This window comes from Podarcis vaucheri (assembly GCF_965113315.1).
Source record: "Podarcis vaucheri genome assembly, chromosome: 4".
In the NCBI taxonomy this organism is placed as follows: Eukaryota; Metazoa; Chordata; class Lepidosauria; order Squamata; family Lacertidae; genus Podarcis; species Podarcis vaucheri.
The window spans coordinates 104,811,372-104,837,068 of NC_138762.1; the positions used below are offsets into that span (position 1 = coordinate 104,811,372).

The following is a 25,697-nucleotide window of genomic DNA, read 5'->3' on the forward strand; positions in this document are numbered from 1 at the left end:
GAAATAAGACACATTTTACAATTCAATTTAAGATCCCACTGAGACAATAATGTTGCAAGCTGTGCATTTTGCAAAGTAATATAGTAATGTCTAGTTTGCATTTTTTAAAAACCAAATTAATCACACTTTATTGAATATGTTGAAGCAAACCTAAAATTCATCTATTATTAAAAAATATTGTGCAACAAACACAAACTATATTTTATACATAAAGGACAAACTCATTTATTCATTAGGATAAAACACTTGGAGTTTGCATTTTGTAACTATGAAAGAAATGACATTTGCTACCTTTAGTATTTTGAATATTTAAACACACGTTCAGTACAAAACAGGCTGCTTGAAAAATTGTTCTAATAATATAATGTGTTATTGGCCCAGCAGATCATTCCTGGGCTTGCTTACTCCAACACAGACATTCCATATCACTTGCTGGATCAGGAATATGAGCACAAATCACATGAACACCCCATATGATCATTAGGATGTACATCTCATTGGGAATGTACATCAGTGTACTTTGCACTGTTCTCCACAGGATATAAAGTGACATGTGCATTCCCACCTACGTTGTGGCAAAACTGGTGGGAACAAGTTAGTTCCATTTGAAGTTCCATTTCAGTGAGACTGAGCCCTGACTCAGGGCTTGTCATATGAGCTCTTGACCACCTGTCTTCCCTTAGGTATTCTGAATACCAGGTAGAACTGTGTGTCAGACTGGGACTGGGAAGACCTCTGTCCAAATTTTCACTATCTCAGTCTTGCAGAATGGTCTTGAGGGTGAAGTTCTCTCTGCTGACCCCTAAATAGCTAACTTTCTTGGGAGTTAGGTAGTAGTGAGCCCCACACATGCAGGTGGGATATTCTCCCGTAATCTGAATAGTGTTGGGTCTGTATGTTCTGTTGAAATAAATGGACATTGTGTTTTAGATTCAGGTGCCCACACTTAACAATAATTTGAGGAGCCATTTCCCTGGCAAATCAGTTAGCTGGTGTTAACTAAACAACTCAGGATAAAAGACAGCTGAGGAGTATATCTAGGACAACCTGGTCAATCTTTAAAGCTACTTGCTCTTAAAAGCTTGTAAAGCTTTCATAAGTGTCAACATACAATTATCACTCAATTATTTCTCATTGATGCGAGCATTTAAGTTGTCTTTGAAAAAAGTATGCTATAAATTGTGAGGGTATTTTTTTGATGATACCTTCAGGTACTTCAATTTCCCTGCTAATGTATTTGTAGAAGTTCTGTTCTTTATATTTTTCACCCCTTTATGTTTTTTTATTCCTCTTAAGAGGATGAAGCAGTTTATGAAGCTCTGAAGCTTGGCCAGGAAAAAAGGACTGTGGACTTTTAATTATTACTGATTGTCACTTGAGATAAAATTTATAGTGTGGGAAGCCACGTCTTAGCGGACTGTGACTCTATTGCATCATGCAGAGTTTTAGTTCACTTGCTAATAATTCACTGATAATAATCATCCACGCAATGAAATTGTTGGAATGTAATGCTCAGCCATGTGTGGGGAACCTCTTTGGCCCAAGGGGCACATCGTCTTGTAGGGAACTGTTTGGAGGCCACATGCCAATGGTGGGTGGGACCAGAGGAAAACGTAGGTGGAGCAAGTGATGTAATTCTTAACGTCGTGTCCAAACATAAATTTGAATTTTTTATAACTGCATATGAACACAGTGATGTGAACAAAATGCTCAAGGAGAGTACAGAGGAAAGCCAATGAAGCCTTTGACCTGGGGAGAGGAGATGTGGTCTCAGGGCAGGGTGTGGCCTAAGGAGAGTTCAAAGAGAAGCCTGGAGGTCAGATAGTCTTGAAGTTCCCCAGCTTAGTGCTAAACTTTGGTTTTGCATTACATGAGCAAGCCTTTCGCTTGTGAGGTGTCTTCGGCCACTCCTTCTCTGGTGTAGCTGTGAGGAGATTTGAAGCATTGCATTTCCAATTAACTGGGGCTTATTATTTTTGTCAAACCTGAAAGCTTGGCTAATCCTAAGTATGGTTTACTTGAGTCTTCGTCTTCTGGGTATGGGGTGGAATAATAATAATAATAATAATAATAATAATAATAATAATAATAATAGAGCCAGGATTGTAACCCACAGAGTCAATTTGGCAAGCTTCCCTAAGCCAGAGTTAAGCCTGACCACAGTTTGTCTGGATTTAGACTTAACACAGAAGTGGAAGGAAAGGATCCCAATCTTCTCATGACCATGTGGAGGAAGAGTGCAGACGAATGAGCCCAAGTCTGGATCTAGACACGTCAAAGAAGCGATTCAGTTAAACGTGTTATAAACTCATACAGGGAAATCCAGTATGGAAAGATGGGACTCCACAGTGTCATCTGGTGTCAAAGTGTTATATCCAGTGCTTTTTCTTCTAAAAAAATGTTGAGGGGTATTCTCATTTTGACTCATGAAAATCACCATTTTATAGTTCAGATTGTGAAAAATAAATACAGTAAATGGACAAAAGTACAAAGATTCACAAAATGTTTAGGGGTATGCGTACCCCCCCCCCCGAAAAAAGCACTGGTTATATCACATATACAACACTTTTTCTTTACCAATCTAGCTGAGTCCCAAGTCTCATTCATGAGGCCAGTCTAACTTTTTTATTTTGTAATAGGGGAGGGCAAGAAATTGCCTAGAAAAAGGCCTTTGTGATTTGCAACCTGCCATTTTGAATGCACCCCACAGTGCATGGCAATGTGTTGTGGTTTGACAAACTTGATAGTGAAACATCTGCCAATCTGCAATATATGGTTGGCGGGGTGCTTTTTGCTTGATGGGTCACAAGTTGTGAGTGCAATAGGTTCTGAAGGCGTCATGCCCTTTATGGAAAAGTAATACCAATGCTGTTGAAGTAATATTCTGTTCTCTTCAGAAGTATTTCCTTAATGCACCATTTCTAGTTTAATCATGCTCTGTATTAAGTAAAACCTTCCATCTGAAGATCTCAAGATGCTTTAGTGAGGTGTAGTCTCTCTCCCACATGGTAACTAATTTCAAACGGTTAAGCTTCATCACATAAAAGTAAAGTGCTACGCATATTCACATTTTGAGGAAGGAGAACCAAATGTTTGATTTGGATAATTATACTGAAGAAGATCCTTCATTTATTGAAGGACCAAAATTATTAACATTTAGCAGATGGAGTATAGGTATTTTCAGCATAGAATGTAATCATACATAGATTATAGTAGGCCAATGCAATGTTCATATAAAAATACAGAAGATGTATAAGGGCCAAGGGATACCTTATGAGGGGAAAATGAAGTTCCCTTGACTTCATTGGGACCTAAGTTCAGCCACCTTAGTTCAGATCCAAGCCTATGTTAATTAGATTCCAAATGGTTAATGCCTGTAGAAAGATGCAGATGGAGAATCAGATTAATTACAAATATCTCTGCAATTTAAATTGCAACAACCAGAGAATAAGGCATAGGTGAGACGCCCCCGATAATCCCTTAGACAACTACTTGGACACTGATTTTGGCTCCATTAATCACATTTTCTTTTCTTCCCAGACCAAAAACAAGGAACATTAGTGGGCAAAAATATTACAGGAAAAGGGAAAATAAGACAATACATCTTTTGTTGTTTCTCCAATGATGTTTTTTTTAATTTAAAAAGCACACACATGTATTATATTTATTTAATGTTCAACTATTTACACAAATAGAGTAATATAGCCATGAGTTTTCCAAGCTGTTCAGTACTTGCTTGCTTTCTGACACCCATATGATTTCAGAAAGTTTTCTTTTTCTTTCATTTTTTTCTTCATAACTAGGCTTGAAGCTTACATTTTCAAGTTTCCATCAGTGGCTGTCAACTCTTTGTAATAAGCTTAAGAGCTTGGACACCTGATATCCCAGGGTGCTGTAGGGCACCCTCTTAGAAGCTGTTTTCTTTATATTGAGAGGAAATTAGGTTTTAGAACCGTAAATTAATTAAATTATGCAAAATGTTCCAGCTTCAGCATATTTCCCCTCTCCCCTCCTTATAAAGAAAAAAACCACAAAGCGACAACATAAAAGTTTCACACACAGTCATGCAGTATTTTAATAATACTAGCCTGACAAAGCTGTATTATTTCAACTGTGCATTGGTGCAGAGCAAGAGGCTGCTTTCCTTGTAATCATGTGTACAAGATGACAGAACAGAAAATGACTGTGTATTGGAACTGGGTGGAGTCTATACACATATAAAAAAAGTTGTGAAAATGTTTTCAAAAAAAAAAAAGTTTTGAAAAATATATTGAATTTGCCATAGCTCACCCTCGCCATCTAGTGTCACATTTGTATAATGCACTTTACAACACATTTAACACATTTTATTTGCAACTCTGAATGTTTTCCAAGAGTAAACTATTGAGATGGTTAGATAATCCGATAATTATGAAAGACCAATGATTTAATTAATTAAAGGTGAGGTTTAAATAAGCTTTTCTAAGAACCTGTAGGGGGGAAAAAGCTATCCTGTTTATGGACAAAACAAAACAAAACAAAATTGCAAACATTTTGCACAGAAGCAAGTTTCATTCTTTGAGATTAAACACTGTGTGGTGGTTGTGGTGGGAGAGGACAACAAAATGGTTGTCGCCTTTACATTAGCCCACCACCAACTATTTATTCTTGTTTAAGTACAATTCCTTGTCACCAGAGCTACCAAGTGAATGCTTAAATACTAAGCTGAGTTTAAATGAGTAAAAAATTTGAATGGTTTGTTTCATTTCTCTGTGATCCATTTGGTTTTTTGGTTTGATATGATTATATCACATTTTGAATTCCCCTTACCCCACTACTGATGACTCCAGAGGCAAATGTCTTCTTATATAAAACAAGCGTTGCCAACCCGCTCTGTAAGTCCTTCACTGGTACACCTAGGCAGGGGGCCCAGACCGTTTTGTTGTTGTTTAGTCGTTTAGTCGTGTCCGACTCTTTGTGACCCCCTGGACCAGAGCACGCCAGGCACTTCTGTCTTCCACTGCCTCCCGCAGTTTGATCAAACTCATGCTGGTAGCTTCAAGAACACTGTCCAACCATCTCGTCCTCTGTCGTCCCCTTCTCCTTGTGCCCTCCATCTTTCCCAACATCAGGGTCTTTTCCAGAGAGTCTTCTCTTCTCATGAGGTGGCCAAAGTATTGGAGCCTCAGCTTCACGATCTGTCCTTCCAGTGAGCACTCAGGGCTGATTTCCTTAAGAATGGAGAGGTTTGATCTTCTTGCAGTCCATGGGACTCTCAAGAGTCTCCTCCAGCAACAGAATTCAAAAGCATCCATTCTTCGGCGATCAGCCTTCTTTATGGTCCAGCTCTCACTTCCATACATCACTACTGGGAAAACCATAGCTTTTACTATACGGACCTTTGTTGGCAAGGTGATGTCTCTACTTTTTAAGATGCTGTCTAGGTTTGTCATTGCTTTTCTCCCAAGAAGCAGGCGTCTTTTAATTTCGTGGCTGCTGTCACCCAGACTGTGAGCTTTTATCAAATAAAAAAAGTAAGTGTCTAGCCCTCCTAGAAAGAAAGTTGTGAATTAAAGTGTGCAGTTACCCTTCTAAATGATTTCTGTGAAAACAAGGTGTCACCCCTGGCTGCTGCCACTTGCTGGTGTTTTTGGCCAATGAGTAAAATCAGAGCTGTGATGGACAAGTGAGTTGTTTGGATGCCAGTGAACAGGAATCTTCGAGGTCTTGAAGAACTTCTGTTTCCCTTTCCCCTCTTAACAGTTTTCCTACTCTTCTCGAATTTTCTAGTTCTTGGAATATCCATAGTTTTCCTTTCCCCCTAGCAACCAGGATGCATCTTTTCTGTTGGGTTCATCTGAGGTCAGGTAGTCAATAGAAGTTATTTTCTGCAATTACAATTATTTCGCATGCTTTTAAAGAACCCCTCTTCCCCTCAAAAGCAAATGTGAAAATTTTGCGGAGGCATAGGCGTGTCTCTTGCTGCGAAGGAGCTAAAAGCCAAGCATTCATTAAGAATTCACTGTATACGTGTCTGCTGAGAGATAGGTCTCTTCGTGTTTAATAGGAATTACTCCCAGCTAAGTGGGTACAAGATGGCAGCCTAGGCTTTGATTTTACGGCTGACTCTGGTGGCGGCAGCAGGGGGGTTCTAGTGCCCTTAGCAGAAGTATGACAGGGAAAAATTCAACAGGTCAAACCTTTTCTAGTATGGCAATACAATTATGGAAAATGTTTTGCCATTACAATGCGCCCTCTGGTCAGGGACGTTTGCTGTCCCCTTATAAGCTGAATGTGTGCATGGTGACCTGTCAAGCACACAGATCTAGAATCCTGTCTCCAGACTTAGGTACTATTGTTCATCGTCTTCACAAGGTTTGGTCTTGTTTCACCAGCAAATACCGTATTTTTTCCATGTATAAGACTAGATTTTTTCCCCTAAAACACAATGTCCAAAATTTGGGTGCGTCATATATGGGGGCCATATCCCCACATTTTCTTAAATTGGAGTCCCTCAGAATAGGGGGTATCAAAATATACATGGGGGCGTCTTATAGACAAAAAAATACAGTATATAATATTGAGTTGCTTGTAGTTTGGGTTGGGATTTTATTTTAACTTTTATTTCACTGTGATTCGTGCACAGGAAATTTTTATCTTTGTCTGAATATGATTAAGGCAAATGGCAAGTTGAAATAAAGTTGATGATGATAACTAGTGGCAAATTATAAATATTATAAGCATGATAACACAGGCTGAAGAGGGCAGAGGAAACATGGTGCTTATGCGCTCCCTAATTTAGATAACTAACCCAGGAAAAACAACTATGAATATTTAGTCTATAAACTTGGTCTAAGATCCTAGCTCTCAGGAAAAAACAAACAAACCTTGAATGTATTACAAAACATAAAGATAGATCTCATATTATGCTGATTCTACGTATGTGATTGCAGCTTTACACGGGTTGCAGAAAATAAAATAAAATGAATAAATTGGGGAAAACACTGGAAGGGCCATGCAAAATGTCACGGGAGTTCTTGTGCAACCTTCCGGGAACCTGGAAAGCAAGGCAGGGTGCTTTTTCTGTGGCAGGAAAACACATTGTGGAATGAGATTTTAAAGCACACACCCCTCACCTTGCTTTCCAGACTCTGGGAAGGTCAACAAGGGCTCCCAAGCAACCTTCCTAGACCCTGGAAGGTGTGGGGGGGAGCTATTGACCTTCTGGGGGTGGCAAGGCCCGCTCAGCACTGACTTCAGACAGGTAGAGATGGTCACCTGGGGCCATTCCAGGGGTAATTCTGGCTTGCACTATTTTGCCCATACACACAGTAGCTGGGAATGTAACCCCCATGTAAGGTGAGATCTACCTGTATTTAAAAGCATTTACAGTAGTTCTCTTAATAGTGTATACCGCTTCACAATGAACGTAGTTTTCTTTAACTAAACATACAATTAACAGTACCACATTTCATTTGATTTATCTCTCTAGTGCTGCAATCCTATGTACGCTTAGTTAAGGCTAACTCTCATTTAAGTCAGCAGAATGGTCTTCTTAGTAAAGATGCACAAGATTGTCGTGCAAGTTAAATTAAAACAGAACTAAATATTTTTCAGTTTATTGAATATCAGAGCAGCAATATTTCTTGCATGGTAAGGCTCCCATAATTAGAAGGCTTGAAGCAATTATTGTAGCACTTTCTATAGCAGACTGTAATGTATGTAGGGCTGAGTTTATCACACACAAATACACGTATGCTGCCACTAAAGTCACTCATTTAAATGCATTTTATTTTAAAAGTGTGACATAAACCCATCACCATCTTCTGAATTTCTTGCTGTCTACAAATTCTTTTCTAGTCGTGTTTATTAAGAGTTAAAAGGGGTAAGGGGTAAGAGTTGGTAAGATTTTCATTAAAAATAACAGATTGTTCCACCATGTGTAACTTTTCATAGATTACTTGGAGGTTAGTTGGTTGGCATCCATCCATCTGTCTTGGGAGACAATGGAAGAGTGTCCGTTCAGGGTAATGTCAAACCATTGGAGAGTTACAGCACCTAAAGAGATTTATATAACTTTTTATAGGATATACAATAACATTAACAACAACAAAAAACCTCCAGTAAGTTAAATTGAATTAGACTAGGATATACGTTCAAAATAAAATATTTGAAATTCTCCACCCACGGATCTTCCAAAACTGATTTGACAATTGCAAAAGGAATTAACCTGATCTCCTTGGTTGCAAATTCAGAAGCTTCAATTTTGGAATTATCCTTCATCCCAATAATTTATATTCATTCCCCACAGGAAGCACTGATGGTTCTTGGGATAGAGAGAAACTTCAGTCTCCCCCAACCCAAGGATTGCAGGCCTCTGTTAACCACCCCAGCATGCCTGGACAGCATAACATTCCAGTTAATCATCCTCTTAACCCTCTCCAAAAGAACCACCTTCTGCCAAATGGTACGGCTTAACGTCTTTCCATGTTCATATTCAGACTTTATCAAATTCCTATATTTTACATTAAAGCGTATACTTAAAAATCAACACCAACCCCCTCCCAGCAAACAAAAATTGTGATTTCATACAATGTAATAAAAAAGATGATGTTTCTTATGGGATCAGACTTTCGGAAATAACGAGTAACAAAAGGGGCAAATATTTTATTTAACACATTTCAGCGAGGGTTTGACTTGGTTACATAATAAGCAACAAACAACATCCTTCTTGCATGATGAGAGCTTTCACTGAAGGCTTAGATGTACATTATAGTCAGTTGGGTATTGCACTTTACCTCAACATATTTGTGATCTACTTGAGAGCTGATTTAGGCATGCAGATAAATCATGTGGTACAGTGTTGCTGGGACCATACCATTTATGACTGCAGTTTGAGGAATCCACATGTCAGTGCTTCCTCACATTCAATATAATTTATTTATTTGGAACTTTTTGTCCTGCTTTCCTCACAGAGTTTCCAAGGACTCTAAATCATGATGCAGACACTATTCCTTCCATAAATTAAGAGTCCGTTTTCTCCAGTCTGCTTCTGGTGCATTCAAGTGTTTCTTCTTTCAGTGATTCTGCAGCCAACTTCATCTGCTGCTCAGTGCGTTCAGAGTTGTACCCACACCCACACCCTTTATTTACCTGCTGGTAGGCATCAGGGCAGCTTCTGAAGCTATGGAAGTCGCCCACTCACCAGCTATTGGGTCCTGGCAATTCTCTCCAACCACTTGGTCAGCCAGCATACCCTTAACGAATCTAGGAAAATTAAATTATGGGAACTGGATGGTATTTGGATTTGGACACATGTAAAGTACTGAACAGATCACATTCCTGCTATTTATTGAGCAGTCATAATAACAGTAATTTAAAACATGTTTCCTTGTTAGAAGAACATTCAATAAACAAGAATTGAATGAAAATTTGTTGCTTGGTGAATAGTTAATTTGCCTTTGCTGCATGTTAAAAATGTTTGTGATACCCAGCACTTAAAAATCATAAATGTGTTTATTTTGCTTTATTTTGTTCCCTTTAGGCCTGGAGCTCCCTTTTATGATGATGCCCCACCCGCTCATTCCTGTCAGCCTGCCCCCAGCATCTGTGACAATGGCAATGAGCCAGATGAACCACCTTAGCACGATTGCAAACATGGCAGCCGCAGCACAAGTGCAGAGTCCTCCCTCAAGAGTTGAAACGTCTGTTATTAAGGTGACACAGGTTTGGTTGTTGTTGTTTTTTTAAAAAAAGTACTGAGAGTAGCAATGATATCTTTGTTGACTGTTTTCCATTCTTAGACCTACGTTTCCTCAATCATGAAATAAGATTCTCTGACTGGAACAAATCATACTAGCTGGAGACATTCATTTAGTTCACATACAAAACACAATGCAGCCAATGTTAATTTAATTGTTCCCTCCTGTGGTTCCAGAGGGCAGCCTTTTTTCAGGGACAGCGTCACTTCCTGGTTGGAAGGTAGTGCCAACCTGATTTTATTACGTTGAGGAGCTCTGTACCACCCCAGGCTGGCCCAACCTTCCCTGAACTGGAATGTGGGCTTTGGACTGCTATATTTAGTGGGCTTTTTATTCTTTATTTTAATTTATTTTTTATTCATTTGTAGCCTTTTGTAAAACTTTCTTCCTGTCCTTCTCCATGAGGCAAAGATGGTATGAAAGCAGGTGGCCATTCAGGCTCTTTAGCGTGGTTTCCTCTGCCTCCTCTCTACCACTACCCAGATTGGACAGTCTCACTTTGTCTCCTCTCCAGCTGGGATCTTAGGGAAGGAAGGTATTTAGAGCAGCTTTAAAAGCAGCAGTGGGGAAGACTGCATTTAATGGGGTCACAGTAGTTACGCCATAAGGGGAACTGTGATCACAGCAACCTTCTTGGGAAGGGCTTCTTTAGATGTGACCTGAAAGTTACGCCCTTACTAGATGCTACTAACTCTTGTCCTGGGGGTACGCAGGAGTATGCATTACCCCTAAACATTTTGTGAATCTTTGTACTTTTGTCCATTTACTGTATTTATTTTTCCCAATTTGAACTATAAAATGGTGATTTTCTTGAGTCAAAATGAGAGTACCCCAAACACTTTTTTAGAAAAGAAACACTGCTGTGACTTATATAAATTCATTAATGGAATTTATAGATCGCTGTTCCCAGGGTATAGGGGTATTATATTAATTGCAGCTCACCCAGTTAAACTAAAAAAATTCCTGTTTTTCTCTGTTCACCCTGAGCCTGTTCTCAAAGTTAATTTGGATTTGAAATATCCAAATTTACCCCGAACATGAAAGCATGTAGGGAAACTCTAGAACTGAAGACTAGCTAAAGAGAATGCATGTATTGTATCCACAAGGCAGTCAAAATCTGGATTTGTTTGAAGGTACAGAATATAATGGAATTGGTTTTGGCCAATGTTTTGCACCAAGCTGTGCCATCAGCAGCAGGTGGGAAGCAGATGCGTGATCCTCAGTACGGCAGTTTAAAGCAATTATTCTGCTCTTGTCCTGAACTTAAAATGGAACATGTGAAAACTGAAATTGTCCAAAGCATCTCTCTCTCTCTTTTTCTGTCAGATGCTAGATTATGAGATTCGTAAAATGACAAGTCCCTAATTTGTCTCAGTAGGGAAGTTGATATGGAGAGCCCTGCCAGCTTAGATCTGTTCTTGACCTTTCCCCACAATTCACCAAGTTCTCCTGAGCCTGTGTTGTTATCTTAAACTTCAGATGCCATTCCACTCTTAAGCAGTGCTTCATTTCCCAGAGATAAGAAGCTGGTATATTTTTAACTCTTTCAAAATAATAAAATGAATGTTGCAATAAAATCCCTCCGTTTAGAATAAAATAGGAAGAGCAATAAGGTGTCTGTGTGAACGGGATACAAGTGGTTGATATTACATGCCACCTGATGTCTGTGTCCCTTCTGAAATGAGATGTGCATTAGATACCCTTTTTGTAATTGAATGTTGTGATCTGTGAGTTGGAAGAATAAGATCTCAGGAACGAGCAGGGACAACAGACTGTGACAACAGTAAATCGCAGTGAGTGTGACAGCTGTGACCTGAGAATGCTTTAGTTAGGAGATGCCTTTCATCACCTGCCCATGGCTTCAGAAAGCCAAGCTTGTTAGCAGCCTCAGCTTTCCTCAAACAGAAATGTGTGCAAACTCTATAAAGCCACATTAAAATAAACGTTGTAGTTCAGGGCTGATGGCAGTGTTTGTGGTTGCATCAAGAAGACAGCCCTAAAGCAATATCGAAATCTACTCTACATCCATGAAATATACATTGACATATCAAATTGTAATAGAACAGATAAAGAATGCCTATCACAGTGATACATTGTTTATTTGACTGGCTTGTGCATTTTTGAAATATAGTATATTTGGGGGTGGGACAGAGTGCTGTTTCCATAGGCATATTCAATGAGAATACATTGCCTTTACACAACAGAAAATTTATCCCAACTAGTTGCTGCAAACAATGGGATGTGTTCCTCCTGTGCCTGACACTGTTTTATTTTGGAAGGATTGCTTCACACATTATGTTTAGCATATGTTTTCTTAAAAATGGAATGCATGCATCAGACATAAGTGTGTAATTGTTAATACACTAGGTATACAAATGGGGCAGTCAGAGTTAACCACAGGATTTTGCTTAGGTACTTGCGATGGCAAGGGCTCCTTGCTATGTAATACGTGAAGTGCCACTTAAGGTAGCATTCTGGGTACTTTGTTTGTTGGCATCTGTCTGTCTTGAGAGACAATGGAGTATGCCTCCGGGGGTGAAGTCAAACCACTGGAGAATCACAGTGCCTGTTATGGCTGCACAGACTTGGTAACTCGTAACTGCTGCCTCTCACATTGTTTTTGCTGGGTTAGCAGCACCAAAGTAACCTCTCTGGGGTACAAGCCTGGGCAGCGTGTATGGAGCAATGTGTTTGGCACCAGCTTGGCTGCAGGACGTGCCGGATGGAGGCGTGCAAGGCACCATCCAACTTGAAATGCGTTTTCTGATATGACACGGAAGCTCAGTTACTCAACAACAAGACGAAGAAACTGGAAAACACAATGGTTTGCGTAACCATAAACAGTTGGTCGGATCCAGACCAACAAATCCTAGTCATGGGCTGCTCCAACTACCTCCCCCCGCCCCCCGACTACTGAGCTATAAACCATAGCTATATCAGAGTTGTATCAGACTAAGGTCAGTTTCAGCACTGTTTGTGGGAGCCTTAATCAGGTGTGCCTGTCCAGTGGCTCATGCTGTTATTATGTAACCCAACACTGGAGTGAAAATACTGTGGGTGATTTGACCAGGAGTGTAATACTGGCTCCCGGCCCAATCACCCACAATACTTTCTCTCCATTATAATGATGCTTGCTGAATCAGAGATGCATGCTTACGTAGTGCCTTGTTCATTGAAAAATGGAGATCCCTTTTCCTCCCAGGGGACACTGCTAATTACCCTACCAAGCACCACCATACTTTCTCACCAATGACTATATTGGTTTTGTTTGGGGAGTCACTGTTTCCCAAGGCTCAGGAGTTGATTTTTGAGACTTTATTGTCAGAAGATTCTTCTAAAATGTAAGAGACCTAAAGACATTCTTTCCTGGTAAAGAAATAAGTTGCAGAAGAATTGGCAAATGGCTTTTAATAGCTGACATGTACTGTTTAATATATTACCTTTATTCTCCTCCAGTAGTTAATGGTAGACTGCGGGAGACCAGAGCCATTGATTTTGTTACAGGTGCCAACATAGATTCGTCTGGTGTGTGTTGACTTTAGGAAGCCTTTCTAAAAGTATTAAATATAAAAGAAAGCTAAGCTAAGCAAACATTAACAAGACATTCTATGTTATTAAATCATTATACAATTATAGAACTGTAAAATTGCATGAAACAATATGTTATGGTTTGTTGTAAGCCATGAGTTCTATAATTTTGCAAGTGACCTTCTATTTCTTTTTTTTTACTGAAGCTTATGAATTAATTTAAAATATCCTTATGAGTTCAGTAACTGCCTTCGTTCTGCACTGCTTCCCAAAGTATTTTCCACACTGTCTCAAATGTCCTCTTATTCACATTTTTTTCTTGACATGGATACTGTAGAGCAGTATATTGGGGAATCTTTGGCAACTGGCCCTGCCAGGCCTCAGAAATTGGTGCACCAGACTGTTTGGGGCAAATCACACCCACATTTCCCAACACCTGAGGCATAGGCATAGGTGTGAGGTATGCCGGGTGTGCCCAGGCACACCCTAATGTCTCTTTTAAAAAGGGAAAGTGTCTGTAGCCTCCGTGAATGTTTTTGAACTGGCAGTGTGAAGGACACCTAGTGTTTGGAAAAGCAGTCAGAACACAGCAGTGCCCTCTTGGCCAGGGGTCAGCAAACTTTTTCATCAGGGGGCCGGTCCAGACCTTGTGGGGGGCTGGACTATATTTTTTTTTGGGGGGGGGAGAATGAATTCCTGTGCCCCACAAATAACCCAGAGATGCATTTTAAATAAAAGCACACATTCTACTCATGTAAAAACACGCTGATTCCCGGACCATCTGCGAGCTCGATTTAGAAGGCGATTGGGCCGCATCCGGCCCCCGGGCCTTAGTTTGCCTATCCATACCCTTGGCTGTATCTGTTTTGTGTGTGCTGCAGCAGCGCCGGCAGCAGTGGAAAGTTTGTTATTTTGGTGCACGCAGCATGTGTGTTTGTGTTTGCTCTCAGTCGCTGCCTTTGTGGAGGAGGTCAGCCTTTGGGGGCGGGGACAGGGGCGGGGTTGCCTCGGGGGTGACTCAAAAGCCATAAAGCATAAGTAGTGACCAGGGGACATGTGTGTGGAGATGGGCTTCTCGGCTGGGATATTTCAGAGTGTGTTCCTGTGTCTCCACCTCTTCTTTTTATCCCCTCCCCCTCTTCGTGTGCATGCATGTGTTTAAACTTAAATTCCCAGGTGCACATCTGCTGTGCTCACCTATGACCTGACATCATGTATGAGATCAGGCATGGGAAACCTCCAAATTTTGGAATAACAATATTGGTGTTTTTTAACTTTGGTGCCTTCTTCTGTCTTTCTGCACATAGCAGCAGAAAAGGCACTGAATTAAAAAGTGTTGGATACAACAGAAGAATCAGGAGAACACTCAGTGAATTCGAGCTGGCCAATGCAAATGATCTCCCTCTGTAAGGGCTTTCTGTAAGGAATTTCGTTTATTGCATGTTTTAATTTCGTTTATTGCATGTTTTAATTTTTGTAAGCCGCTTTGAGACCCAAATGTGGTGAAAAGCAGAGGAGATTGTGTTGGTGAGGAACGGCTAAGGGAGCTGGGCATGTTTAGCCTGGAGAAGAGGAGGTTAAGGGGTGATATGATAGCCAGGTTCAAATATATAAAAGGATGTCACATAGAGGAGGGAGAAAGGTTGTTTTCTGCTGCTCCGGAGAAGCGGACATGGAGCAATGGATCCAAACTACAAGAAAGAAGATTCCACCTAAACATTAGGAAGAACTTCCTGACAGTAAGAGCTGTTCAACAGTGGAATTTGCTGCCAAGGAGTGTGGTGGAGTCTCCTACTTTGGAGGTCTTTAAGCAGAGGCTTGACATCCATATGTCAGGAGTGCTCTGATGGTGTTTCCTGCTTGGCAGGGGGTTGGACTCGATGGCCCTTGTGGTCTCTTCCAACTCTAGGATTCTATGATTCTATGATTATGACAACAACAGTCTTGGATCACAAGTATCCCCCAAGCTATGCAACTTTTCCTTCAAGGGAAATGCAACCCATCCAGAATGGGCACAAGCATGGTCCTGTGTCCCAAAATTTGTAAGCCTTAGACCAGGGGTGTCAAACTCAAATTCATCGGGGGCCGCATCAGCAGTTTGGGCCGCTAGAGGGCAGACGTTCTCTGGCTTGTAGGCTGCCGCGCATGCGCTGAAGAGGCGGCTTTCTTGTGTCAAAAAAATAATAGAATAATAGAATAAAAGGTGTGTCAAAAAAATAATAAAATAATAGAATAAAAGGTGAAGGCGGGCGGCGGCTACACGGGCCACATGACGAGGTCTGGCGGGCCGGATTTGGCCCGTGGGCCTTGTGTTTGACACCCGTGCCTTAGACTAACAGTCAGTCAGTCTTTAAGATCACTTGGAAGTGAAAGGTAAGGCACTTGTGGCTTTTCTTACCTGTTTGCCAAACTCTTGTGATACACCCTTCCCCACTTGCAATAGCAAGCGGGACTCTGTCCCGTATAGCAGGCAGGCGTCAGGTGGCCTACAGGACCAGAGGGAAAACAGATCATCGAAGCCGCCATTCATTAGAGAACTCTTGGTTATAATCTAGTAGCAACGCTACCCAAAGCAAATTCAGCAAGTCAGATGAATCTGTCGGAAGGATTTACAGAGGGATTGCTTAGCAGTCAAAGGTTATTGTGTTTTAGATTTTTTCAAAACTTTCCCCACCATTTGGTCTACATGGAATTTTTAAAAATGTAAATAGCACAAGACTGGAAGAAATCAGAAGCACTGGAAATAGAATTTAATGGATACCATAATTTTCTACAATGCAGGTCCCTAGGTCCATGTATCTAGGTCCATTTGCTATATCTGTGCAAAAGTTATATCTGTGCAAAAGTTATGTGTGATAAACTAATTGACTAAATTTTTATTCCTTTTTTCTTTTTGCTATATATTTTTTCTTTTTATTCTCTCTCTCTCTCTCTCTCTCTAATTCCAGTTCTTTAAAAATGTAAAGTCAATATTTTACTAAATCCACCCTTTTCCTCATATTTTTCCACAAGAATGACAGTTTTTGCTGTTTTGATAAAGACAGAAAACTGAGAGAGATTGCATATTATTGATTGGAGGAATTATGGAGCAAGAGTATGAAAAAGAGACTTGAGGAATTAAATTAATTAGACTCTTACCTATGCTCAGTTCACTTGCATTTCTATTAAGGTTAAAGGGTGTTTCACAAATGAACTGATAAGCTGAGTTTACAAAGCGCTCTCTCGTAGACTTCCTCCTGGTTCATCTTATTATATGACAATAATAAAACTCATTATCTCCTTTGTTTCAGTCATAATTGTGTTGTGTTGCCCTATACATTTCTTCTGCTGTCTCCATATTATAATTTGTTCTATAAAGGCATACATAAATATGATAAACAAATTAAACTCTTAAAATAAATTAATTTTCTATGCAACGCTATTCAAATCTTATATGCTCACTGGATTTCACTTTAATGAAGCCCTTCAGAACACAGCAAGCCAAAGAGTAAAATTGCCTGGGTTCTTCAAGCATCAGCACTGTAATACTAAACTTAGCTGTTGAGATCCTGGACAAAAAGGCATTGTGAAAAACAAAATAAATAAGAATCTATGCTAGCGTGGTCAATTTTCCTGTAGCGTTTTTTTAAAAATAAAAGAAAGCAAACAAGTAGAATATACTTAAATTCCTCTCATTGGCCTGATTCTGGTCACATGACATTGAGGTCCTAAAGACCATGCAAAACTCTGTACCTTGTTTTTTGCACGGGTAGCATGCATTGGGGTTGCATAAATGGGGGCATTAGTTTAAAATTAAAATTGAGATCTGTCGGGTAATTCTGAGTGCTTCTTCATTTTCTAGAAACATGCTCAGTTAACTTTGCCACGCCATATACCCAAAGAGCTGTTAGATTTGAGCCTTTGTTGTAACCCTCACAGAGGCTAATCTAGAGTGGTCCAGCCATGGACAGATTACATCTCCAGTACTTGTCGATTTCTTTGAGAGGTGAGGATCAAAATGCCCATTATTCAGATTACGTTCAGTTTGTGATCTGTGAGTGTGAAATGGCTATGGAAGAAAGCTTGCCTGTGTTTGATAGTTCTAATGGGTACAAGACATGAAGGTTCTGAAAATTAAGATTGCTTTACATGGATTTTTGTTTGTATTTTGTGTTATGCAGGAACGAGTTCCAGACAGCCCTTCCCCTGCTCCATCCCTTGAAGAGGGCCGGAGGCCTGGTAGCCACCCATCCTCTCATCGTAGCAGCAGTGTATCCAGTTCCCCTGCCAGAACTGAAAGTTCTTCAGACAGAATCCGTAAGTTATGTTGCGTCTTCTTTTCCCACTTAAAATGGCCAAGCTAGCTTTAGGTGTTTCGATTTTGCCAACAAAAACTACCTCTCAGTATTCTATTCCCCCAGTGTGCTGCATCAGGTGGTATGATGCTGCCATTTACAGAACCGATGGAAACTGGTGACATAGGGGATTAAACATGGAGGTGTGAAGTATAGAAATGTTTCACAAATAATCAACATTCACTTCTCAAGCATGCCCAGTTTATGATACGCTAAGCTAGAGATGGAAAACCTATTTCCCAGTGGGGTCCCCATAACCCCAGTAGAAAGCTGTTGGGCCTCATTCCACTAGTGGGTGGGGTTTAATATGCAAACACACACACACAGAGAGAGCGCTATTTCCCATGAAGACAAGGCAATATATTTAATTCACAGTAAGGTAAAGGGACCCCTGACCATTAGGTCCAATCGTGATCAACTCTGGGGTTGCGCCGTTCATCTCGCTTTATTGGCCGAGGGAGCTGGCGTACAGCTTCCGGGTCATGTGGCCAGCATGACTAAGCCGCTTCTGGCGAACCAGAGCAGTGGATGGAAACGCCATTTGCCTTCCCACCGGAGCGGTACCTATTTATCTACTTGCACTTTGAGGTGCTTTCGAACTGCTAGGTTGGCAGGAGCAGGGACCGAGCAATGGGAGCTCACCCCGTCGCGGGGATTCGAACCGCCGACCTTCTGGTCGGCAAGTCCTAGGCTCTGTGGTTTAACCCACAGCGCCACCCGTGTCCCTTAATTCACAGTAACTCCACTTAAATTTCACCTTCTGTTTTCTTCATAGCCTTCTTTTTTTGTATAAAATTTATTAAAACGTCAACATCCTTTATCTTTTCTAACTGAAAAGGCAAAATCATCATCTCAGCAGAAGATGCAAATGATACCAATTCAGAGCTGCAACTTCCTTACAGCTATTTAAAATACCAGACTTGAAGATGCAATTGCATCCTGAATTGTATGCATGAAGTTGGAAAAATGCATAAAACGCATGGATGACTTTTCACATATTTTCAGGGAACACCAGTCTGCTGAGACAGTTCGCCCTCTGCTTTGATCTTCTTGCTGCAGATCTTCTTACACAGGAAGGTGATGCAGTCTCACACTTTGCCCAACATTAAAGCCCCTTTGCCTCCTTGCTGAACAGCTGATGGGGGACTGAGAGGGCTGGATGAAATCTGGCTGTGGGCTGAATCTGGCTGCTGGTAAGGGGTTTTCCGCCCTTGCACTAAGCCAAACAAAATATAGCAGTCATAGTATAGGCTACCAAGTGTTTGAAAATACTCTCCCGATTTGTTCATCCCCAGGTAAACCACAAGAAACCAGGAGATTTATCTAGTGCTTGGTGGGTTTCCATATATGTTCAGAGGTGTGCTTAGCGGGTCACAACTTGCGTAAACATGGGCTAGAACAATTTTAAAGACACTTTAATGCACACTTACATCTTAATGCTGTTATATTTTACTGCCTTGAAAGAGGCAGTGATTTTGACCGCTACTGCCCAGTTGCAAATGCCACCTTTTGAGGGAAGATGTTGAAGAAGTTTGTGGTGGCACAACTGTGAGCACTCCTCCCCATGTAACTGATTATCTTGACCTATTTCAGTTCGGGTTCAGACCTGGGTATGGGACTTAATCGGCTTGGTCACCCTTATGGATGACCTTTATTGAGAGACCTTTATTCTTACTTTATCTCTCAGTGACTTCTGATATCATTGACCATGCTCCTGAACTACTTGATGTACTGTTTTACAGTGGTTCTGATCCTATCTTCAGGGTCAGTCTCAGAGATAGTGTTGGGTGATTATTTTTCAGCCCACTGGCAGTAATGTTGTGGGGTGCTTCAGGGTATCATGGTATGGAATTGAAGCTTGCATTATGGCAAGACAGAGGTGTTGTGCCTGAGTCCTGATAATTGGTCAGTGGCCTGCTTTGGATGGGGTCGTGCTGTCCCTGAAGGAGGAGGTCTGGGGGTGTTCCTGGAACTGTCACTTCCTCCTAAATAGGCAGAAACTATGTTGTTTGACAAAGCTATCGTGAAATTTACTTGGAGTAATATGTTTCTTTTCGGTTTTTGTTTTATCTCTTTGGTGCTGGCAGCTGTCCATCAGAACGGCTTGTCCATGAACCAGATGTTGATGGGCTTATCACCGAATGTCCTACCTGGTCCAAAAGAAGGTGACCTGGCTGGCCATGATGGCGGACACGATTCTAAAAGAATGCACATGGAGAAAGGTAGGCATTTGCTTTAACTTGCTGTACTGTTGCTTAAAAGGAACAAATATTACACTCCAGGCATCGTTAATACTAGGGAAGCTGGTTCTTTGTGTTAATCCTGCTGTTGTTGGTGCTCAAGTGAAAGCACTGAGGGAGGGGGAAAGCCAGCTTCCTGTCTCTCCTAGAAGATAACATAATTCCTTTTGTGTGTGGGTGTACATGCTCGTGTAGTACATTAATTATTTTAATAGGGTAAAAATTAAATTGTTGAAATTATTTAATAATGGCACCATAAAGAGGAGGAAAATGATTTAAATCTCTCAATAAAATGCAGATGTGAAAAATGTAGCCCTTATCTGTTCCATTTCTTAGTGCCTGTTCTTTAGAAATATTTTATTAAGAAATTATTTTATATAATTGCTGTGTGTCTGTAGTTGATCAAAGAAACAGTCGCTTAAAGTCAACCACTATGAGATAACTGTTGATGGCCATGTGTGTGGAAGGAAGAGAGACTAAATTACTTAGCTCCTGCAACTGTTAATAGTGTAAAATGAGACTGGCGGATATCATGTAATTTATTTTAAATTTAATCAGCCATCTGACTGAAAGTGTATGAGCTAGATTAATGTCTATTAGTATTTCTATTGATTAGTGTGCCATCTTCTCATTTGGTTTATATAGACTTGTTCAGTACCTTCCTTCGGCACAGGAAACATTAACCAATATTATTATTATTATTATTTAAATTAGACAAATGCAGACTATGATTTTGTGTACCTGATATATAGATACATAGCAACCTCTGTGGAACTGAAGGATAATGAGATAATAGAGGCTCAACTCAAAGGCGACAGCTTGGTGGCAATGCTGGATGAAGCCATAACAGCAAGTGCTATGGTACATCTGCATGGAATTGCTGCAGTAGTAAAGATTTTAAAAGAGGACATATTTTTTGTGGTATCGTTTTAATAGATACAAAAGGTTCCCAGCTCTGTCCTGTGCAACTACTGTGAGATATGGGAAGTGAATTAAAATCTGGACACTTCCATCCTGGACAGGTGGCATCTTTAATAAGATTACACTAAAAATTAATGAGAACAACATTTCTTTTATACAAATCATTAATTTCGGTTCATTGCGCACACAACCTGTTATGGCTTCTTGCATGTGCCCCACTTAGACCCTCCGAACAATATCCATGCTGAGAGTGCAATAGGAACAGACCTGTTTTTGAATTTTTAGGGTCTCTCTCTCTCTCTCTCTCTCTATCTCTCTCTCTCTCTCACCATGCCCCTCCTGCAGCCTGTTCAAGTTTTTGGTATAAATGTGCATGCATGCCATCTTCTGAAATTTCAGTAGACTCCCTGTGAAACAGTTGGAAATTTTGCATTATTTCCATTAAAAATGGAACTTGTTAATGGTTCTTAAAAGTGTCCCAAATGTATATCATTTTTCAGTAATGAGCTTAACTAGATGAAATTGCTGAGAGTTCTTTTTCTTCTGCAGTAATTGTTTAGGTCACAGCCTTCCTTTGTCCCCCTTCCTTCATGCAAACACCGCCACACATCCTCTCTGTTTCTGGCTACTGGATTAGTTGTAAATATTCATGGGTTATCTAGATTTATAGGGTATACTAAATTAAAAATTGTTTTCTGTCATGACTGCATTTATCAAATCTCCTGAGCCGGCCCTGCAACTTTTAGGCCAGGCTTACCTGTATTAAAACAAGCAATTTCACTTAGATATTTGCGGAGATAGTAATTATCTGTTTGCATCATTATGGACCTGCAGTTCAGATATGCAATTTTGTTTCTGACCACCTTTAATCACTCAAAATCATTAATCATTATTACAAGTGGAGAAACAAATGCAAACGAAATAGATTCAGGCATTTATATTCCTAGGATGGAAAATGCCTTCTTTGCATCCCTTTTCTATTTTTTTTTAAATAAAAAAATCATGGAACTTTTGAGCCTTAGTCATTAAGCGTTTGTGTTTTCTTCGAAGACATATTTGTGCTAATCCATCAATCAGAGCTGAAATGACTTTTAATAATTACAACCGTGAGATGTTTCGAAACCTCCTCTTGAAGTTGCCTCTCTCCTACCCATGATTCTCCTCCTCCTTTTTAATTCAAGTATTCTTAAATTTCAGAAAAAAGGACAATTTATAATCTGCAGTATGTTTAAAAAATTTGCTTAAGACAGTAGGCATATTAGTGAAATATATTTCAGGAGAAAAGTATTCTATTATCACCTTCACTTCTTCTGAAGTAGGCGAGGTTTTTACTGATTTGAATGATTTTATTAAAAGGTGTTTTTTTCCTCCTTTACATTTAAAATTGTTATTATCCAGTCACACTGAGTCAAAGATACCTGTGGATTTTAACCAGTTCAATAGATTGTTTACAGAAGTGTATTTGTTTCATAATTTTTTGGTAGTCGATTCCCCTGCAATTAAATCTTAAGTACATCTCACTTGATTTACAGCCAGGTGTAGCCTGTTGCTCTTATGTACCTGTGACAGATCTCCAAGCTGAGCTGCCCCTGTCATTAGAAAGCATGATGTAAACATCTCAGGGGGCAGATTTTGAAATATGATTGCGGAGCAAGCTGCCAAGTCATATTATCACATAGCTCACCACCATAAGGAGCAGAATCATTTGCTGGGATTCTCGGCCTTCGGTAGTGGCCGGTTTGGGCCGCGCAAGTGTGGCCGTGTTGCTCTCCTGACCTGGCTTCCCAATGCCCCACATCAAGAGGGGGAGCGGCAAGGCAGTCGGGAGCTAAGAATGGTGCAAGTACAGTAGGGAAGCCAATCCAGCATTCCCAGCGCTGAGCCCTCACCATGCTGAGCTCCCCACTGACTTGCCTCCTCCTTCTCAATAACTCACTGCATTCCACAGCCTTGTGAAATCAGAACAACACAGCTCCATGTGCAACCCCACGCCCCCTGGCTGCTACCATCCGCCTCGGCCCAAGGATACCTTGGTATAAATGTCCTACAACTAAGTAGTGTAATCAGTTGTAGATGCTGGGAGACTCTTTTAAGAATTTTATGCGGGCTAGGGACAAAGGTGAGAGCTGTTTCCTAGTTCTGCTGGATCTCTCAGCGGCCTTTGACACCATCAACCATAACATCCTTCTGGACCATCTTGAGGGGTTGGGAGCTGGGGGCACTGTCATACAGTGGTTCCGCTCCTTTCTCCTGGGCCATGTCCAGAAAGTGGTGGTGGGGGATGAGTGTTCAGACCCCTGGGCTCTCACTTGTGGGGTGCCTCAGGGTTCTGTCCTCTCCCCCATGCTTTTTAATATCTATATGAAGCCGCTGGGAGAGATCATCAGGGGGTTTGGACTGGGTGTTCATCAGTATGCAGATGACACCCAGCTCTACCTCTCCTTTAAATCAGAACCAGTGAAGGCGGTGAAGGTCCTGTGTGAGTGCCGGGAGGCGGTTGGAGGATGGATGGCGGCTAACAGATTGAGATTGAATCCTGACAAGACAGAAGTACTGCTTTTGGGGGACAGGGAGCGGTTGGTGTGGGGGATTCCCTGTCTTGAATGGGGTAACTGTGCCCCTGAAGGACCAGGTGTGCAGCCTGGGAGTCATTTTGGACTCACAGCTGTCCATGAAGGCGCAGGTTAACTCTGTGTCCAGGGCAGCTGTCTACCAGCTCCACCTGGTACGCAGGCTAAGACCCTACCTGCCCGCGAACTGTCTCGCCAGAGTGGTGCATGCTCTAGTTATCTCATGCTTGGACTACTGCAACGCGCTCTACGTGGGGCTACCTTTGAAGGTGACCCGGAAACTGCAATTAATCCAGAATGCGGCAGCTAGACTGGTGACTGGGAGTGGCCACCGGGACCACATAACACCGGTTCTAAGAGATCTGCATTGGCTCCCAGTACGTTTCCGAGCACGATTCAAAGTGTTGGTGCTGACCTTTAAAGCCCTAAACGGCCTCGGTCCTGTATACCTGAAGGAGCGTCTCCACCCCCATCATTCAGCCCGGACACTGAGATCCAGCGCCGAGGGCCTTCTGGCGGTTCCCTCATTGCGAGAAGTGAGGCTACAGGGAACCAGACAGAGGGCTTCCCCCGCACCTGCCCCGTGCCTGGGGGGGGGGGGGGATATATATTTTTTCTTTATTCCCCCCCCCAAAAAAAAATTAGGTGCGTCCTATGGGGCGGTGTGTCCTATGGGGCGAAAAATACGGTAGTTTAGGCGTTGTTGCAAATCATCAGCAAAACAAATGTTCATAGGAGAATGAATATTGGTTCTAAAATGTATAATTTTGAAAATTTTCCCCACCCCATAGTTTTACAGAGATACTGTGTTTAATAGAGTAATAACACACACATTTTTATCTGCATCTGTTTATATTTCCTCGAATGGCATCAGTGGTAAATGAAGCCTGAATGTCACTCTTCACTTTATACTGAATATGCTTGAGATTCTAATCAGAAGGATCTTTCTTAAGCTGAAAATTGTATAATGGTTTAATTTTTAGGTAAAGGGGGGAAAAGAATAATCACAAACTTACTAACAATTGATATTTAAAGCCAGAACTCAGTGGATTTTTTGTCTTTTTCCCTCAACAACCAATAATATGCTGTTATAGACTATTAACAATACTTGATTCAGATGCATCTTATCCTAAACCTTCAGTTTAAAATTCAAGAGAATTCCCTTTGTTTACGCAAATAGACCTTATATGTGCCTAGAGAGGCATAATGAAATTCTACATAACTAAATCAAAATATGTCCTAAGGCAAAATGTACTCCTGAATACATAAAAAGGAAGAAGAAGAAACTTCAGTGCTTTTAGTGACTTATAACCTCATCCCTTTCTTCCGTTTCCTGTTAAGAATCTCAGCAAACTATTTTGCTACCGTAATATCTCCAACCAATTCAGCGTATCTGCACACAGTCTTTACTTAGCGAGTAAAGAAAATATTAATAGTGGGATGCCTCCAGAAATAACCTTGGAGGTTATTTGAATTAATAAGACAGCTCAGTCTTCTAAATGCATGACAATTACTCTTACCTTGCAGTCCTATCCCAGAGGCTATAGTAAGCATCCGATTGCCCTCTCTGAGGGTGGAGAATTCGTGATATTGGATACCCCCTTCTTCACCTCTGTAGTAACTTCTACACTGTGTACCCTACCAATGGGTCAAATAGAGTGTGGGCCAGGGCTTGACCAAGGGCAGCCTTGGCAGGAAAGACCCAATCATTTCTTTTATCCCCATGCCTTGAGGGGGGGGAGGCGGTGAGAGAGCTATGTCATGCCAAGAACTGGTGTGGCTCAGTATGCTTCCTTCCCATTGAAAACAATGGCAATCAGTGGTTACTACTCTTCGTTACCTACACAACATCTGATTGGATAAGGTGTAGGCATTGATTTTATAATTTTTTAAAGATGGTACCATCCTCCTCCCCTTTTGTTGTACAAAGCGCTCTTCCTCTGTGGGTCAGGGCTACAGAAAATGAAAACAAGTATCATGAGCAAGGTGGTCATGCCATTTTGCTATCACTGTGATGTGACTATAAAGGTAGAAGGACCCCTGACCATTAGGTCCAGTCGTGGCCGACTCTGGGGTTGCGGCGCTCATCTCGCTTTACTGGCCGAGGGAGCCGGCGTACAGCTTCCAGGTCATGTGGCCAGCATGACTAAGCCACTTCTGGCGAACCAGAGCAGCACACGGAAACACTGTTTACCTTCCCGCCGAAGCGGTACCTGTTTATCTACTTGCACTTTGACGTGCTTTTGAACTGCTAGGTTGGCAGGAGCAGGGATTGAGCAACAGAAGCTCGCCCTGTCGTGGGGATTTGAACCGCCGACCTTCTGATCGGCAAGTCCTAGGCTCTGTGGTTTAACCCACAGCACC

General features: G+C 41.2%; 1 protein-coding gene across 9 annotated transcripts in view; it reads left to right on the plus strand.

Annotated features, from left to right (window-relative positions):
* Positions 1 to 25,697, plus strand: part of DACH1 (dachshund family transcription factor 1) — a 346,322-nt gene that overhangs the window by 227,614 nt on the left and 93,011 nt on the right. For 3 of the 9 annotated variants that reach the window (XM_082221410.1, XM_082221411.1, XM_082221414.1), the window contains 4 exons: positions 9,524 to 9,696; positions 17,429 to 17,564; positions 18,608 to 18,679; positions 19,690 to 19,824. In XM_082221410.1, coding sequence (XP_082077536.1) covers positions 9,524 to 9,696; positions 17,429 to 17,564; positions 18,608 to 18,679; positions 19,690 to 19,824 — 516 coding nt within the window. Of the gene's footprint in view, positions 1 to 8,290; positions 8,447 to 9,523; positions 9,697 to 17,428; positions 17,565 to 18,607; positions 18,680 to 19,689; positions 19,825 to 25,697 lie in introns of all 9 variants that reach the window. The other 6 variants (XM_082221406.1, XM_082221407.1, XM_082221408.1 and 3 more) reach the window with 3 other exon arrangements.